At 38.6% G+C, this 18973-nt stretch overlaps 2 protein-coding genes across 7 annotated transcripts in view; one reads left to right on the top strand and one right to left on the bottom strand.

The window, feature by feature from the left end:
• ptprna (protein tyrosine phosphatase receptor type Na) overlaps window positions 1-11794 on the top strand; it is a 24726-nt gene extending 12932 nt beyond the window's left edge. The window contains exons 13-23 of the mRNA XM_083538090.1: window positions 6146-6355; window positions 6519-6731; window positions 7033-7180; window positions 7345-7418; window positions 7580-7657; window positions 7841-7960; window positions 9294-9460; window positions 10094-10147; window positions 10639-10703; window positions 10794-10867; window positions 11034-11794. Of these exons, the coding sequence (XP_083394216.1) occupies window positions 6146-6355; window positions 6519-6731; window positions 7033-7180; window positions 7345-7418; window positions 7580-7657; window positions 7841-7960; window positions 9294-9460; window positions 10094-10147; window positions 10639-10703; window positions 10794-10867; window positions 11034-11105 (1275 nt within the window). The 3' untranslated portion in view covers window positions 11106-11794. The remainder of the gene's footprint in view (window positions 1-6145; window positions 6356-6518; window positions 6732-7032; window positions 7181-7344; window positions 7419-7579; window positions 7658-7840; window positions 7961-9293; window positions 9461-10093; window positions 10148-10638; window positions 10704-10793; window positions 10868-11033) is intronic.
• Window positions 11603-18973, bottom strand: dnajb2 (DnaJ heat shock protein family (Hsp40) member B2). Of its 6 annotated transcripts, none has more exons than XR_014533026.1 (11): window positions 18883-18973; window positions 17716-17825; window positions 17578-17631; window positions 17280-17396; window positions 16987-17097; window positions 16319-16436; window positions 15999-16069; window positions 15565-15852; window positions 13552-13614; window positions 13053-13145; window positions 11603-12405 (listed from the first exon to the last, which is right to left on the bottom strand). XR_014533026.1 is itself a non-coding variant. In XM_083538093.1 (10 exons), the coding sequence occupies exons 1-9, from the start codon at window positions 18945-18947 to the stop codon at window positions 13586-13588; spliced, it is 963 nt and encodes a 320-aa protein (XP_083394219.1). In that variant the 5' UTR covers window positions 18948-18973; the 3' UTR covers window positions 11603-12405; window positions 13552-13585. The 6 variants fall into 6 exon arrangements, 4 of the variants coding, with proteins under 4 accessions (XP_083394219.1, XP_083394220.1, XP_083394218.1 ...); XR_014533027.1 differs by having other exon boundaries at window positions 11603-12402; XM_083538093.1 differs by lacking the exon at window positions 13053-13145.

Below are 18973 nucleotides of genomic sequence, written 5' to 3'. Positions count from 1 at the left end.
TAGACCCTTGAATGCAGTCGAAGGTCTTTTGTTGCATCCGGCTGCTCATATTTTTAATTATTCGACATTGTTCAGTCAGGGCTATGACACTCTCTCTGCTTCGAGATGTGTAATGTATGAATGATGTGTGTATGACTCTGTATATGTGTGTGCCTGTGTGTATATGTGTGAGTCCTTCTTTTGTGCCCTATCTTTCGTTTTTTTCTCTCGTCCTCTTTCTCTCTGCTTCGGTAATGAGACCTGGTTGCACCTGCTTCTTTTTTGTCTCTACATTATTAGGGCTAAATCCTCTTCTGCACCTCCCCACCATCACCATCACTCTCTCTCTCTCTCTCTCTCTCTCTCTCTCTCTCTCTCTCTCTCTCTCTCTCTCTCTCTCTCTCTTTCTCTCTCTCTCTCTCTCTCTCTCTCTCTCTCTCTCTCTACCTCTCTCTAACTCTCTTCTTCTTTATTGAATTAAATTAATCTACATGGTTTGTTGTTCTGCTGAGCTCTACCCCCTGCAAACCTTACTGAGATTATCCAGCAATCTTGTTAATTGTGCTGTCTGCTAAGCACAACCTCGAGCACACACTCTTTCTCTCTCTCACACATACACACAACAGACACACACTTAACATCCTGACCAGCAGTGCATTTTCTTTGTACTAGCACAAAATCTCAGGATATTTAACATTTCTTTTCAACTCAATCTGTGAGATTCGTCTCTGCTCTATTGAAATGGTCTTCGTCTCAAATCAAGGATCTCCATTGTGCTTTGTGCATCATCTTCCTTACTGTTATCTGGGTTTAGGGTTGTTACAGAAGTGTAGTTCAGAGTTTGTAAGCTGAGTACTCTTTTTTTCTGTACACCGAGACCATGAGACTCTATGTACTCCAGTGGTTTTATTCCCCAACACCTTATGCTCAAAGCATTAAACATCCCCCCCACCGCCACCCTTCTTTTTGGGTCTGCTCAATCGGGGGCATTAATATGTTGTCCCCCTCTGGCCCATCAGTAACACGTGGAGCGTTTGCCATGGCAACAACATTTGATGTGACATAAGTGGTGGAGGTTGAAAGGAGGTGGGAGGTTACAGGGCCTGTAGCTTCATATGGGACAGACACAGCTCAAGGAGGCAAGTAGGCTTCCCTCCTTTTTTCGTCCCACTGATTTCCCCTTTCTCTCTGCGATTTGTCCCTCATGGCCCCTCATCCGCTCCATCATTCTTTTTAAAGGTGACGCAGAGGGACAGGGCTCTTCGTGTACAACTACTCCACTTTGTGTACTTTGACTTCATGCTGGCTTGTGAATGTAGGATCCAGCTGTGTGTTCAGGATGGACAAGAAGCGCCGTCCCTCCTCGCATGCTTCTCATTCTAGCTTTATTGTGGTTTGCTGCAGAAAAGCCTTAACACACTCAATCCTGTGTGTGTTTTCACGACATATATTCTCTTCCAACACTGAGGACTGAGGCTCAGGTAGGCCTTAAATTGACTATTGATAGTGTTTGCATTTAATAAGTTTATTTCATAGTACAACTCTTGTTATAAAACTTATTTTTTTATTTTTTTATTTTGACTAATCTGTATGAGTGCTTTGTCATTTTAGAAGTATCACTTTGATTAAGTGTAGAAATGCCCTGCATCTCAATGCTTAGTTTTGTATATAAAAGGGAAAAAGGAAAGTGCATCTAGTTATTATGGAATAATTATTCCTTTTTTCTAAATATATCAAGGGAAACGTCTTCTGTTTTTGAGTGCTTAAATGTCGTTACTGTTAATTTAATTATTATATTAATTTATTAAATGAACAAAAAATATATCACACTCTGATAGTATCAGTACGAATATGTTTTTTTAACAGCATCTTTTCTGGAATGCTGATTTTTTTAAGTGTACTATGAAACCTGGTTATGGATTTAATTCATAAATTATTAAGGAGCACAAACAGTCCATTGCTCTTTTACTCTGATTTATACCTCCAATTAGATGTTGAACCACACCTTAATGGAGTGTTGATTAATGACTTATGTGTTTGTGTGTATTTCAGTGTGTAGTCTTTTTGTATAGAACATAGGAACCGGATTATCCTTAATTTTTCTTTTTTTTGTGCACTCACCAAAAAATTACATAATATGGAAATTAGTGTCTGAATAACTGAATTTATTTAGTTGCATATTTTTTTTAAATATCTATCTATCTATCTATCTATCTATCTATCTATCTATCTATCTATCTATCTATCTATCTATCTATCTATCTATCTATCTATCTATCTATCTATCTATAATATTCTAATATTAATGTAAAGTATAGAGACTGCCGTACTTTGTGTGCTTATGTGTGTGTGTGTGTGTGTGTGTGTGTGTGTGTGTGTGTGTGTGTGTGCGTGTGTGTGTGTGTGTGTGTGTGTGTGTGTGCGTGCGTGTGCGTGTGTGTGTGTGTGTGTGTGTGTGTGTGTGTGCGCTTATCCATTTGAAATGAAACACTGGTGTTAAACATTTGTCCTCCATCTCGGACGGTGATGTCAGGTGGATTGGTTGCTGTAGTAACCAGACAGAGCAGCCTGCATGAGTGAGATGATGTAATGTGCACATAGCTGTTGCAGGTACACAGGAATTTGCAAGATTTGTTTTTCTTTATGTGCCTTACCTTTAGGAATTAGCACCTTGATTATTGTTGATCATCAATCATTATCTCAGGTTCACTCTGCTGTTATACTTTTTAGTCCACAATTACTCTAACATTTCTATGTGTTTTAATTGTCATAGCATGAACAGACAGGGATGCATATATATATATATATATATATATATATATATATATATATATATATATATATATATATATATATATATATAGAGAGAGAGAGAGAGAGAGAGAGAGAGAGAGAGAGAGAGAGAGAGAGAGGTGAGAGAGAGAGAGAGAGAGAGAGAGAGAGTGAGAGAGAGAGAGAGAGAGAGAGAGAGAGAGAGAGAGTGTGAGAGAGAGAGAGAGAGAGAGAGAGAGAGAGAGAGAGAGAGAGAGAGAGAGAGAGAGAATGATATTTTCTAGTGGTGATGATTAGGTTTAAATGCATCATAGGGTCATAGGGGCATCTTGCATGTATAAAATGCTATGTATTTGTCTTAGAAAAAAATTAATAAAGCCATGCCCTGACAGTTTATCAATGCAGCATCAGTAATAAAGTTTCTCAGATTCAATAATAAGCCACTGAGTGAGATTTCAGTGCAAGCCCACATTGAATTTTTGCACCACTATAGCTATTGTGATGCAGATAGTGAAGCTCTGTGCAAATGTAACCCCTGAAATCACCCAAAAAACATACACACCCTCCCTCAGACACACACATTCACTCATGCATATACACATTTTGTGTGTGTGTGTGTGTGTGTGTGTGTGTGTGTGTGTGTGTATCCTTTCTGTGGTAGAGGTTAAAGGGTTACATTTGAGGTCAAAGAGCATTATGGGGGAGGGTCTGAAGGTCCTGGGACCCTGCTTAATATTCTTGCACCTCTCAAAGAACAGATGTTATCTCATCTTTTAGTTTTTAATGTGCGTCCAATATCTTTTTTGCATGAGTAAAGTTGGATCAGGACAGTTCAGCAGGCAATTCTTGCAGAGACATATTCTCATGTATCATGTTTAATCGGCCACTAAACACCCTTTCACCCTCCACTATCTCCTGCCCTCTGTGACTGCGGTTTGACTTTTTTCACCCCTCCGTGCCGTTGCTCTACCATCCCTCGTTCGCTCTCTCTGCCTTTTCGTTTCTCTGCCTGGCTCTCTCGGACCCTGGGGGGCCTTTGTGCTCCTGTCCTGAACCAGCTCATTTTTCCTCACTGGATTCTGAAAGCCTGTCACTCTTCCTTTCGTGGGCCTCTCTGTAGTAGCAGGTGAGGCGCCCCACACCCCATCCCCTCCTCCCTTCCCCCCGTCTCCATTGTCCCTCGGTCCAGTTGCGCGCTGCCCACCCCCGCTAACCCCCTATCCACACCCCATATCCACTCTCCGGAACATTCTTCTGCTCTTTCAAGAGAAAGGGCCGAACTCAGGGAGGGATGAAGGGGGACATAGAGCCGGGCTGAGAAACATGTGAGGTATAAGAGAAGAATAAAAAAAGGGGAGAAAAAAGACGTGTGAAGAGGATTGAGAAAAGAAAAGGGGGTGAATCGGTTGGCGAATTTTGAGAAATGCTAGAAGGAGGAAAGGAGAGAGGGTGCCTCAGCGTTTCCGTGGTGAAGCAGAAGGATGTATTCACACTTGTCTCCCATTGCTTAAACAGTGCAGTCCTAAGCCCCACTGTGTGACGCCCTGCTTTCGGATGGATGTGAGCAGCATGTCTTTGGTCAGCAGGGAGATGGGTAAAACAACTGCTTTACACTCGTGTTTCAGATTTAGTTTTCATCAAGTGTAATTCAGTGAGCGATAAGTGTGTGTTAATTCCATTAAACTCATAGATGTAAAATAAATGCATGAAAAGAAATTTACATGGCTGTGATATTTTCCCTCCAAATCTGGAGGATGATGGTCTTTTAGAGTCTGCATCATCCTAGGTTTAGCTGCAATTTGAGTTGTCGGTTCTGTGACTAAGTTTATGAAGATGCACATGGAACTAGTGTGTCGTGTTGGGTTTCATTTCAGAATTTATTCAGAATTTCTGTGTAAAGTTAAATATAAATGTCCTGAGTTCATTTAATTGGTGCGTCATTTATAATTTCAGATGAGTTTTAATATTTTTTATTTACAGTTTCGCTTTCAAAATGTAAAACCATTGCATTACATGTGTTATAATTCATTTATTTTAATCATAATGGAGAGAAAAAGAGATCAGATTCATGGATAAATGAAGATGTATACATTTAATATACTTGATTTAATTTACATTTAAGAAACACCTTTGATAACTGGATAGTACTAACAGTAGATAATAATCATTTTCCCAATTTTCTTTATATATTAAGGGTTAAAATTTGTCTGGTCCACGATGTATTTGGTTTATTACAAAATGGCTGTTTGTAATTTCCTCTTCGTTCTTCTTCCAAATCACATCTTCCCGCTCTTTTGATGTCTATTTTTCTATTTCTCTCTCACTCTCTCTGTCCCTTCCTCTATCTCCTTCTCTCTATCTCTATTTCTCCCTTCCTCCCTCTCTCTCCCTCTCCCGCTTTCTTCCTTTCTCTCTTTCTCCCTGAGAGCCGTTGATTACTCTGAGCTTTCTCTTGTTGCCATGGCAGCACCGGGGCCTGTTCTCCCCTGCCGAGGCTCCCAGGCACCATGGCAACATCAACAGGCAGGTTTGGAGGCTTGGGGCCCAAACCACCTTTCCCTCCCTTTCTTATTTTCTGCCCTTTTCTTCTTTTTCTTGTTTAGGAGTTACAGAATCAGAGAATAGCAGAGTGACAGTGAGTGTAAATAAGTGTGTGTAAGAAATCTGTGGATGATTAACCCTAGTCTTCAGGGGGAGGGGCTTGCTTAATTGTTTACTTGTTAATTATAGAAAAAGGAGGAGGGGCAGGTATTTCTCTCTAATTATTTAAAAGAGTTGAGGAGGCTTGGCACGTGGCTGTGTGTGTGTGTGTGTGTGTGTGTGTGTGTGTGTGTGTGTGTGTGTGTGTGTGTGTGTGTGTGTGTGTGTTGTTTGAGTAATTAGTCACTGATGATGGTGCTGACATCCAGCTTGTTTACACAAACAAAGGGAAAGACAAAAGAGCCATAGTGTGGAGGAGATGCCATGTTAAGTGTGCCAGAGAGACCACCCAGACACACCCTCTTTCATGCCCTCTCCTCTTCTTCACTGCTGTTTCAGACATGTTGCGCTAGTCCTTTGACTTCCCGGCGTGTTGGTGAATAATCACTTCATTTCTAGTGGCAATGTTGAGTGCAAACGGCTGTTGGAACAAGTAGTTTTTTCTTTTGTTCCGTATGTTTTCCCTCAACTGTCACTTCATTGTTTAATTGTGCAGCACGATACGACACACAGATGCAGCTCAGCAGATGAAACTAAATTTGAATGCTTAATTGACAATTATTATCTTATCAGTGTGCCTATTTCTTATCTTCCCTCCATCGTATTCTCTCTCTCTCTCTCTCTCTCTCTCTCTCTCTCTCTCTCTCTCTCTTTCTCTCTCTCTCTCTCTCTCTCTCTTGTTCTTGCTTTTTAGAGAAGTGAGGGACGCGGGCTTCCCCAGGCCACGCGGATCAACGATGGCTCACGTGGAGTTGTCCTCACTGTGGTGGCCATGGCATGTGTGTGTGTGGTGGTGCTGGTTGCTTTAGCTATCGCTTGTCTGCGTCATCATGCTCGTCAACTGGAGTCAGGGAAGCTGGGCCTCGGCCCCGAGGCTGGCACCGAGACCCATTTTGACTATCAGGTGGGAAAGAATTAAAGGCAATAAGAAATGATGGTGTATTAAAATATATACATATATTATATTTTTTACATAATGTGTATAATATGTGGTCACTTTAAAATGTTTCTTTTTGCTCTATTGTATCCATTGTGGCACTAATAGAGAAGGTCTGTTATTATGATAGGAGCTCTGTCGGCAGCACATGGCAGCCAAGTCGTCATTTAGCCGTCCAGAGCCAGGTGGACGGAGGGGAACGGATACATCTCGAGTGAGCAGTGTGTCATCGCAGTTCAGCGATGGGCCACAACACAGCCCCAGTTCTCACAGCAGCACACCGTCATGGAGCGAAGAGCCTGCCCAGTCCAACATGGACATCTCTACTGGACACATGATTCTGGTACAGAGAACTCTGATCTCACACACATGCACACACACACACAAACTGCTTACCACTTATGTAAATGTACTTTGTGCATTGTGCTGTATAATATGCAACAGAGTTTTCGAATATAAGTACTGCATATTACTTTATACTGTTCTGCAACAGCACTGACATATTACTTGTTTTTAGCTTTAAGTTACCCCGTATCCCTTTATACTGTATATAGCCACATTTCCCAGCTGCTGCCCTCACAAATTAAGCATAAACAAATCTGTAATTAAAACAGATTGCATGCTGTTTCCTCGCTTTTTTCCAGGCATACATGGAGGATCATTTGAAGAATAAGGATCGTTTGCTAAAGGAGTGGGAGGCTCTGTGCTCATATCAGGCTGAACCCAGCTCAGTTTCCGTCGCCCAGAATGAGAGCAACTTGGAGAAGAACCGCTACCCTGACTTCGTGCCCTGTAAGACAAATCTTTCACTTCTTTTCTGTTCATTATATATAATTACAGAAATATACAGCGTTAGTGAAGTAAGACGAGTTTACGAGTCACCGCATAAAGATGTGTTATTCAGAATGTGAAAGGTCAGTGTTAATGCGTGTGTGTGTGCGCATGTTTGTGACCAGATGACCATTCACGGGTGAAGCTGAAGCCAGAGACAAACCCGGCTAGAGAGGACTACATCAATGCCAGCATTATAGTAAGAACTCTAGCTCAAAGTCCACTTTAAAAAAGGATGTGTGAAACAGAGTTAAAGGAAATAAACAGAAATTTTAAAGTGGGAAAAAAGTTACATTTTTTTCTTATCCTAGTAGTTAATTTAATAGCATTGTCAGAGACCATTACACTTCTCCTTCACAGATAGACCATGACCCACGAATGCCTGCTTACATCGCTACTCAAGGCCCCCTGTCACACACCATTGCTGACTTCTGGCAGGTCAGTAACAGTTCAGTGGTTAACAATTAACTCCCATACTGTTCTGCTCAATAACCATTTACTCACTAAAACCAGATGGTCCGTTAGGCACGTTTTTTGCTGTGTGCAGTCTTTTGTTTGACAGCGTTCGTGTGTGTGTGTGTGTGTGTGTGTGTGTGTGTGTGTGTGTGTGTGTGTGTGTAGATGGTATGGGAGAACGGCTGCACAGTGATCGTGATGATGACAGCTCTAGTAGAGGATGGAGAACAGCAATGTGAACGTTACTGGCCTGATGAAGGATCATCTCTATACAACATCTATGAGGTGAAAATTCAAGATTAAACAAATTAACATGAACTAACAACACATGATGAAGAACATGAATATTTATACCTGTGGCTGTAAAATTATGCTCCTGTATTTCTTTAAATCATTGATCGAAACAAACAGCATGTATAGAATACTCTAGGGAATACTCCAAATAACTCCTACCCACTGTATCTGCATATACCAGAAAATGTAATTTACTCAAACTCAATTATAACGAAAGCCTAATGCATGTTGCTGTGTCAAAAGACGAGACAGACATGAAACAGGCCTTTTCACTAAATCTCTCTTATGTAGTGTTAATATTCACACACTGGAACAACACGGTAAACAGTAATTCAGGCTAGTTGCACTTTCCCTGGTTTTTCCCACTTTCACACTCCTCCCTGCTGAAACTAAGGCAATTCTGTGTTTACATATAGTCCATGTTGACTACACTGGTGACAAGTAAGCAGAAATGTTTTCTCATGAAAAATCATGAATTGTAAAGCGCTTAATTTAAGTGATGAACTGAAGATAGTAGCCCAAGACAGAGATAGATGACGATGTCTCACTGCTGGCTTATTTCCAAACAGGGATGAAGTAGATAAGTAAGTAAGTAAAAAGTAATATTGCTTTTTTTATGCAAATTATGCATAATTTATAAATATATATTAGTGGTACAGTACATGTGTTCTTACCAAAGTTTTTCGGTACAGGCTCTGGTTGCCAAATGCAACCTTTTTTACGCGTGGAACAGAGTTAAAATCGTATTTTTCTCAGAAACGTATAAAGTGGTGGACCGCAAGTTTGTTTAGTCTCGCCTCTCACTTTTTTTTTATTATTATTATTTTTAAACTTGAAAGCATACACAACAATGCCAGGGGTATGAAAAAGAAACTAGAGTTAGAGTTATCTTTAATCTTTATTAGCCAAATGGGGTCTAACAATTGTAAACTATTTAATTAAAAAAAAAATTCCATTTATTTAATTTGATTTAATGAATTTAATAAATATAATAAATACGTATATTGCATTAATTTTATTTATTATATTTGTATAAAATATCATACAATTTTGACTTTTCACCCCAAAATACATATATTTTAAAAGTTGTTTGCATTGAGTTCTTATAAATATTATTGTGTTTATTATTCAAACTGATTTGACTTGATTAAAGAGGTTTAATCCGAATCACCTCAAAAGCCTATCAATAAGTCATATATAAAAAAAAAACATTATAAATGGCAGCTTCGTCCTTATGTGTTCTGTCAATCGAAAGTTCACGAATAGAAATCTGCACCAAAGTGAGTCCTGGAATCTAAACTATGGACATCCCTGTGACTCTTAGGTGAACCTGGTGTCTGAGCACATCTGGTGTAAGGACTTCCTGGTGCGAAGTTTCTACCTGAAGAATGTTCAGACACAGGAGACACGCACTCTGACCCAGTTCCACCTGCTCAGCTGGCCTGCAAACGGTATTCCCAGTTCCACACGACCCCTGCTGGACTTCCGCAGGTACTGCTACAGCATCACTGGACTGATAAACATGCATGTGCACCCAAACACACCCACACACTGTTATTGTGACCTGGTGAAATCCCTTAGTCGATCTTTGCTTCTATTTCTCTCTCCTTCTTTATCTGGTTTTTGTTTCAGAGTTGCTGAAGCACTGCAAAAAAACAAGTTTTCCCTTTTTTGCCTATGTGCTTAAGGTTATGCTTTGTTTATGCTCCTGTTCTTTTCCACATCTCTCTCTCTCTCTCTCTCTCTCTCTCTCTCTCTCTCTCTCTCTCTCTCTCTCTCTCTCTGGTCAATGGAGGTTGGTGGGCTCCTGACCGTTGCTCACCTCCCAGTGTCATTTTTGTGGTTTGCAGCTAGTAGTCTCGGTCCAGTTGCATAGTCACAAAAATGATCATTGGTAGGTGTGAGTGCAGCAGGAACGAGGCTGAAGGAATGCTCCATCGCCTCTCCCTCCTTCTCCTCCTTTTCCTCTTCTCTAAACGTGGCAGCTGTGACATGTTCTCCATCTCTTCTACCACAATTCTATCTGACAGATCGTTTAGAATAAATTTGAATATTGCGTTAAAAAACAGTATCATGTTATGAATGACTTCTGCTTTTTTTTTCTGGTCAATTTTTTGTTTTCAGGAAAGTGAACAAGTGCTACAGAGGCAGATCCTGTCCCATTATTGTGCACTGCAGGTAAACAAATGCAACACCAGTTTGAAGCTCAGGGGGGCAGACAAGAACACTCAAAGTATTATTATAATGGTCTTGACTCCGATATAAAATGTGTTGTGTGTTTTAAAGGGACCCATGTACATTTTGCACCGACATATTAAACATTGTAGCTAAAAGATTGTAGCATCAGTAGCATACTTATTGGCTTCTTATCTATATGTACTTCAATGTAGAGAACTAAAATAAAACAAACCAGTAAGTTTTTTTGTGAATGTGAACCAAATGGGGACCAGCATGGTAGCCCATTTTCCTCCACCTATTTCTATTTAGAAATGCTCCCACAAACTTGTGAAGCATCTTCATTTTTTACCAATATTATCAATTATTCATGTAAAGTTCAACAATGAGATTATTAATGCTAGACAGATTTTATTACTCTAAAATCTAGTGATTTTTTGGTATAGTCACAAAATGAGATCTTTGATGATAATATATTTTGTGTTCCTTTGCAGTGACGGGACTGGAAGAACTGGTACTTACATTCTCATCGACATGGTCCTGAACCGCATGGCCAAAGGTATGTACGCAGTATAACTTATTTTCCAAATGCTCAAACTTTCCTTCTTGAATTTTTAGTGAGGCTTATTAGATGTCGCTGTGTTTGAAGGTGTTAAAGAGATTGATATTGCTGCAACACTGGAGCACATTCGTGACCAGAGGCCCAGTATGGTGCGCACCAAGGTACACAAATCACTGCAGTTTTATTGCAGGTTTATATTGTATATGGATGTGTAGGATGTGTATAAACTTTTTCTGAAAAAATAAATGACCTTTGTGGGGGACTTTGAATAAATATATACAGTACATGTATGTTTGTACAGAAATATATGTTTCTCTGTCCCTCCAGGACCAGTTTGAGTTTGCCCTCACAGCTGTGGCAGAAGAAGTGAATGCCATCCTGAAAGCCCTCCCACAGTGAGCCATTCTGCAGTGTGACACTGATCGTATACATCCTGCCCTCTCCTCACACACACTCCCACAAGCCATTACACAGACCAAACCGAGCTTGAGAAATCGTAACCATGGCCTTATTCGTTTGAAAAGCAGGGAAGACTCTGAATTTTGTGCCACTGTGTATCCAGTATGATGGCTAGAGATTTGTGTGCATCAATCCTAGCTGGGTAAAAGGTCAGACAAACCATTACATAAGATTCAGGTACTGACACAAATAGATCTACATTCAGCATGGCAATTTCGAGTTTCTGTTTTTTTTTTTTTCCTGCCAATGGATGTTGTTATTAATAAATACAATATAATTTCATCATCAAAACACATTGTGTCCTCTTTAGGCAAACATGGTGATTATATGTATGCACAGTACTAAAGCCTGATCCCAGGAACACACCTTTTGGAGTGTATTTTATTGCCTGGGTAGTGTTTCACAGCGCAAAATGTAATACTCATCACTCAGTGTGCTCGCTTTTCTTTGTGTTCTTTATGACTTGTGGATACCTCCTGTTGTGTGATTATTGTAAATAATTCATTGATAAGTCTATTTGTTTATTCCTGTAGCAAATGTGTGGAAAAAATATATATATATAAAAAAAACCAGAAATATATGACTATAGTTTTTACATCGTTCTGAATTAAATGTGGTGTGGTGCAGCAGTATGGTGTGAGGCATTTGTGTTGTTCCGTCTTTCTTTTGTCTGTTATATGGTAATGACATCTATCATACAGTAAATTACCATATAGACTGCTCCAGGGCTAAAATGGCTGACTGCACTTAAGAATACGAGAATGACAATTTACAATTTACACCACAACAAATTCTCAGATCTAATTAGTCAGAGTTGATTAATTATCAACAACAATAGCTCTGACAACAGCACTGGCTTTAAAGGTTTTAGCACGTTATCATTTCTATAGTAACAACTCATTCACAGGGGCTTATATTTTGCATACACATAATCAAACCCTAACATAAACAGAACATTTTTCATATAAATGTAATATGTCTAATCAGTCAAACATTGAAGCTGTACATTTTTTACCTTTATAGAAGCAGACTTTTTACGTTTTCCAGCATGTAATATGACTCTAAGCTCTAGATTTTTTTAAATTAATTAATTTAAAGAGGTATAAAAAAAAAAAAAAAAAGAAAGGCTGGTCAAAAAAATGTTATAGCAAGAACTGATTGATTACATCTCTCCACAAATGGATAAAAGGGTCGAAGTGTCATCCATCAACACATTAAAATTGTAATTGTTGGCAATCTGCTGTGATGTAAGAGGAGAAAAACACTGATGGTAAAGAAAAATATTCAGTTCTGAGATGGCAGTTCATTTTCCTACAACAGTACACACTATCATCTTTACATTTTTACATCTATTTAGGCAGAATGAGTTTGTAGTGATATTTTTGTCTGATAATTTGCTCCATAACATGTTACTCTGGTGAAACACTACATCACACAGTGTCAAGGGTACATGTGTTAGTTGTGTTCAGATTGGGATTAAGCGAAAGGCTTCTTGGAGTCATCTTCAAGTAAGTGGGAACTAGTGGCAAGCTTCCACGACTCGGGTTTTGTTTTCAAACATTAAAACATAAAACCCAATCAAACAAACATTTAATCATGATCGTTCAGTTGATTTTGAATCTTGTGCTCTGAAAGCACCAGGCATTCACTGCATTTGTAACAGAGAACATGACTCAAAATGCTGCCTGATAACCTTCTACATTAGACATGATGAGATTCCAACAATGTGCTTTGATAAACTTTATGAACATCAGCATATTAAATACATTTCCAGTCTTTCATCTAGAGATTTGGACATGCACACGCAAACACTGACACACACACACACACACACACACACACACACACACACACACACACACACACAGTCTTAGGAAGTATATTGACCTCTTTGTCTTGTATTTTTCCAAATAAAACTTTGAAAAGAGTCTGAGCAGCAGGAGCGCCAGAGGGAGAGCAGAGCACGTGGAAGCTCATCACCTGTTCAGGGCACACGGATGGACGAGGCATTAGTGCTGTCAATGAGACAGACTTATGCATTTTAATTCTCTTCTGCACACCACAACACACCACACCTCATGCCAAGCGTAGCAAATAGTTAGAGCGAGTACCACTAGACAGTCATGTGGAAAACATGTTTCCTTTTTCATAATACTATACTATAAACATCCTCTAAATTATAGAACATCCTAAATGTAATACTACAGTGCTATTAGATACACCAATTCTAATTTTAAATGCACATAATCAAATATAATGTTTAAAATGAAATGTACTATAAAAGAAACTGAGGGCAGCCTATCTGTTCAGAGATCAAAGTCTGGTGTTAGGGGACACTGCACATAAAATGTACAGTGTTCAGTGTTTATGCTAAACTACACTTTACCTCAGGGGTAGAGAAGGGGGGAGATGATGACCATTCAGCCCGTGAAGGCCTGGAAGTCAGACTCTGTAACAGTAGGGAGAGGGAGTCAGGTAAACACACCAAATCACATATACATGAAGATGCAGAAAAGAAAGCAGGACTAATTACAAGAAAATGCGTGACCCAACAACAGACAAACTTATGAGAAGAATAATCTTTTTTTGTTTTAGGAGAGAAAACAAATTAAACTTTAATTTTGCTGTTAAAATTAATTAGATGTGCTTGCACACAATTCCCACAGTAACTCTCAAGATTGACTGCAGTAGAGAAAGCAAGAGAAAGTCCGTCAGTGTTGTAGAGCATTATCAGTGACCAAAATATAGCACATTTTGTACGAAGAAATCTTTAACCAATTCTTATTTTGTCCTCTGAGGTTTATTGTTCTTTCTCATAGTGCTGACAGAGCCAAGTAAACCAAGAAGAATTAAACACAAGTCTAAAAATTAAATGCAAATATTTATACCTTCACATTTTTTCATTCCAAGATTTACAAATTATATTCATCAATAAATCAGACATTGTCACTCATAAGAAAAAGGTTCTTTTAACATGACAATATTACTGTATGTCTGAAAACAGTTTGTGCTTCTATTTTTATTTGTTGCATGTTTCATAAAAGAGACCTGATTTTCCCATTATGTGAATTGTGCAAAAAAGAAATCATGCTGGCACTGCAAACACTTTAAACCTGCTGACCATTTATGTAATGAAAACTAGAAGAGAAGGTTACAACTAAGTATATCAACCACCTTTGGCAACATTGACGATAATTGGCACATCATATACAACATTCCCAAGGCACTGTATCATCAATATATGATTTAATCTGACATCCACCTATCTACAAGATTCTACAACATATTTATTATCAAATTTCTTATTCCTATCCTCATTATAAACATTCACTGCACTTGAATTAAGTGCTTTTTAGTTTCCAAAGGTTTGATTGTATTTAGAGTACAAGAGGGGGTGATTTATTGCATCATTATGATGAATAACACTGAGCGTTGAAGAATGCCATTACAGCATAAACCTTTTTTAGACACTTCGGGATCAACCAAAATTCTGTTTTAACACTCTGTTGAGTACACAGTCAACATTCATACTTGCATCGTCCTCTCATTCAACACTATCACTTAAAACAATGGCATGGCAAAAAAAATAAAATAATAAGAAAATAATAGAAAATTATTGTTTTAATAGACATAATATAGCAGATGTAAATAGAACTGCGATTAATATGTCTGATGAGATTCCACTTTAGTGCAATATATGAATAATATAAGTGAATAATACTTTAAGATAACACTTTTCAGCATTGTTTTAATTTAATTATTATGGTAGAAGTAAAAAAAATAGTTTTTACACTGCTTTATTACATCTTGGCATTCGTGAAGCATTCACATCTTCAAATAGTCCATGAGTTAGCAGAACTATTAATTCTGTGTGTAAATTGTCACCAGTCTTGCTATTCACCCTAAGATTATTTCATTGAAAACAGCACTCATCTTAACTCTGTACCTTACTCTCTGTGGCAAGCAAGAAAAGATCTCTCTTTTAACACACTACTAAAAATTGCAGATCGGGTTAAGATCAAGACAGCAGCAATAAACAGGTTTGATACTGATAAATGATCATGCAGCAATGTTGAATATGTCCTTCCTCTGTTCTAGGAAACAGGATTACTTATAACGTCCATTTAACACACAACACACTGACACTTCCTCTTGCTTTTCATAACAGCAGTACCATTGGCAACTTGTTCTTCTCTGTTCCTATCCTCTAAAGGTTCCCCCCCTGGGCTGGCACTCTTTTCTAGTCTTTCTTCTTCCTTCCCTGTTCCTCTTTCCCCTGGTGACGAACAGGTGATTTCTACTGATTCATGTTCTGATTCATGCTTCTCATCCCTCACTGATCTGGGTTTGTGATTATCTTCCTTTTCTTTATGTGGCCTGCCCCGCCCTTCCCTGGCACCTGAGATCATGTCGTGGGTGGAGGTGGCTGCCCGTTGCTGGGCCTCCATCTCGGACAAACTGCATGCCAGAGCCATCTGGAGTTCTTCGTCCTCATCGTCATTGTCACTGGCATAATTGAAAAATGGGGTAGAGCTGAAAGAGCGCTGAGTGCTGTTTCGAGGGTTGTGATTGGCCAGATTAGAGTGGGCAGCATTGGCAGTGATCTGATGTTGTTCTGGCTGCTTAGGCTGGCTGGACTGCTCTCTGCGGCTGAGTTCCAGAGCTAAAGCCATCTCATCTTCTACACCTGAGAACACACACTCAGCTGGATTAGACACACTGCACACATACTAATCTGTTACAGTGACTGAAGGTTAACCTGACTTGACCAGATTTAAACTTAGGTAAAGAATTTAGAATGATATGGGCTGTTAGATGGAGTGTCAAAATTACCATTAATTAGGACAGTCTTCAGAACCCCGTCTTCCTCAATCTCTGTTCTTTCCTGCCCATTCTCTCTGATCCTGTAAAGACAAACATTTAAATGTTCACCAGCTGTGCTTTTCATGAAACAATAAGTAATATTAATGGAAGTGATTTACACCTAATTGGTTCCTTGTGCATGAGAGCACAAGCAAATGCAGTTAATTAAAAGCATTTCATTAGCATATACAGTATAAATAAACAGCCCACAAAAGGCTGACTATAAGTAACATTAGCTTATTAAGAAACAAAACAAGCCGTTGATAATAATAAAGAAAAACTAAACTGACTTTTTTGTTGTGGTACGTTTCCCATTGACAAGTCGTGTGGAAGTGGACACAGACTTAAAATTACCCCCTCCAGTCCCAAAGCCTCCCAGTGAGGAAGAAGAGAAGGTGGTGAAGTCAACTGCATAATGGAAAAAACAAACCATTAAACTCCTTAAACAAGTGAGTATCAAAATGTATTAGAAATTACACAACCTGTATCAGTGGTTATTAACTGGTGGGGGAACCCACTAGTGGGTTGTGAACATGCACAGAACTGTTTGTCTTTGTTCTAATCAAAATTGCATATAATTTATATTTTTACAGAATTTTGACTGGTAATTCTTAATGTCATTAAAAAGTCACAGAGACGTATCACAGTCAAATAAGATTTCCCTTAAAAAAAAACAACAGATCATGTAGTTCTATATTATTATTAATATAAATATTATTTTATGCATCAGCATTGTCTATTTTTAAGGCAGGAATATTACTGTAAAATTACTGAATTATTGCCAATATCTGCATAAAGTCTGTTTGAAGTTTTGTAGTGAGTAAATAATATGTGCCATCTAATTCTTACAGATTACATTCAAGTGTAATTTGTATGTGCATAATAGCAGCAAAATGTAGCTAAACTGAAGGCTATGAGAAACATGCATGTAAACATTAGCTGCAAAATAATTCCCAACCATTTGCTGAGGGAAAAGAGAAGAAGCGGCTGGTCCCAATTCTGGAGGGGCCATGTTGTCGGTGAAACGTGCTGTGTATTCCACTGTGCATTCCTCCAAATGAGAAATCATCTAAAGTAAAGAACGAGTAATGATGAAACATTTATTAAAAAACACACACAGCCCCAAGTGGGACACCACCAAACAACAGAACAAAGAGAATATAATAAGCTCATGAGTGTTGTAACACATGTAAAAACAGCAGCAGACAATAAGCCTACATTCTATGCATTTACTGACTCTCATAGACTAACCAAAGAAGTCAGCGAATGGATCCTGTCCTCCAAAGAACTCCCGAAACACCTCGTCTGGGCTGCGGAATGTAAAGGTAAATCCTGGGAAGTCATCGGGAAAAGAGCCGCCACCAGAGCCTATGAAGAGAATGGGATACAAAATGTGTATATATATATATATATATATACATATATATATATATATATATATATATATATATATATATATATATATATATATATATATATATATATATATATATACTATATACTATGTACTATGTACTATGGAATTTAATAAACATTTTGAAGTTCTCACCTGAGCTTGGCGCACCACTTTTGCCATAAGTATCATATGTTTCTCGTTTGCTTCCTGAGAAAATATAAATATAGTGTTGCATTAATATAAAAAAAAGATTATTTGCAAAAGAATTATGATTTAGATGCCATAACTTACTGTCTGACAGGACTTCATAGGCCTCTGCTATTTCCTTGAATTTTTTCTCTGCCTCCTCCTTGTTGTCTGGATTCTTGTCTGGGTGCCATCGCAAGGCCTGCTTTCTGTAGCTACACACATGCGCACACACACACACGCACACGCACACACACACACACACACACACACACACACACACACACACAGAGTTTTTCTAGCAATGTATTTTTAGCACAAAACTTTGTAGTTTGTCTGCTTTTTGATAATTAAAAAATTATGCTTTAACAAACTGGCTGAAAAAAAAAGAAAAAAGTATTTGTTCATTATTTGAGTGCTAAGCAGGCAGAGATACTGCTAATTCATTAAAGTTCAAACAGAAATATGCTTAGTCATGCTAACTGTGTACTGTAGCTGTGCTATGAACAGCAGCCATCAACAAGTTATTAGAATCAACACTTATGTAAATGACCTATATTTGCATATGTCTCAATTACTGCTTAAATATGACTTAACATTGTTGAAAACGTTTTATAATCCAGGCAAGGCTTCTGAGCCTGAGGCAGGACACGGCCTGCTCTACACTGGCATGAGCAAAGCAAACTCTGTAAAACTGTCGATAAGAAGTATCAGAATTAGAATCTAAATACTTTATTAATCCCAATTGTTTATTGAAAGTGTTATAATGCTTAAAAGTGTCTCGAAGCCAATAATAAATCTGATTATTTGTTAATGCAGCAGGTCGTACTGACAACTCATGGCAACAGTTTGATCCTGAGCTCTGGTCACTGTCTATGAGGAGCATTTTATGTTCTCCTTGTGTCCCTTTGGGTTAGCTGCATGTTCTCCACATCTAGCTAGTGTGATTTAGTGTTCATTAAACAGTTATCATGCTTAAAAACGTACTCCCCCGAACCAGAACAGAGTTACATACATAGCTTAGATAGTTGGTGGTCTGGTTGGTTGGGGCAATGCAAGGGCTTATCAATGAGTTCATTGTGATCTCATTTTGATTCACAGGCAGAAGACGGTTCTAAAATTACACTCCGCTCTGTACTGAGAAATCTAAATCCAGACTGCCCATCACATCTAGGAGATAAAGGCTTTAATAAACATGGCTTGCTGTATTTCAATAAAGAAACAATGAGTCGATACGACCCAATTTGATATCCTGGGTGTGTGGACACTTACGCTTTTTTTATGTCATCTGGAGAGGCGTTGCGTGACACTCCCAGAATGTCATAGTAATCCACCATGTCTTTCTGTCCTCAATGCACCCACT

This window comes from Silurus aristotelis (genome assembly GCF_946808225.1).
Source record: "Silurus aristotelis genome assembly, chromosome: 3".
Lineage (NCBI taxonomy): Eukaryota > Metazoa > Chordata > Actinopteri > Siluriformes > Siluridae > Silurus > Silurus aristotelis.
Note: the sequence above shows the minus strand (reverse complement) of the source record. Positions and strands in the feature narration are given on the sequence as shown.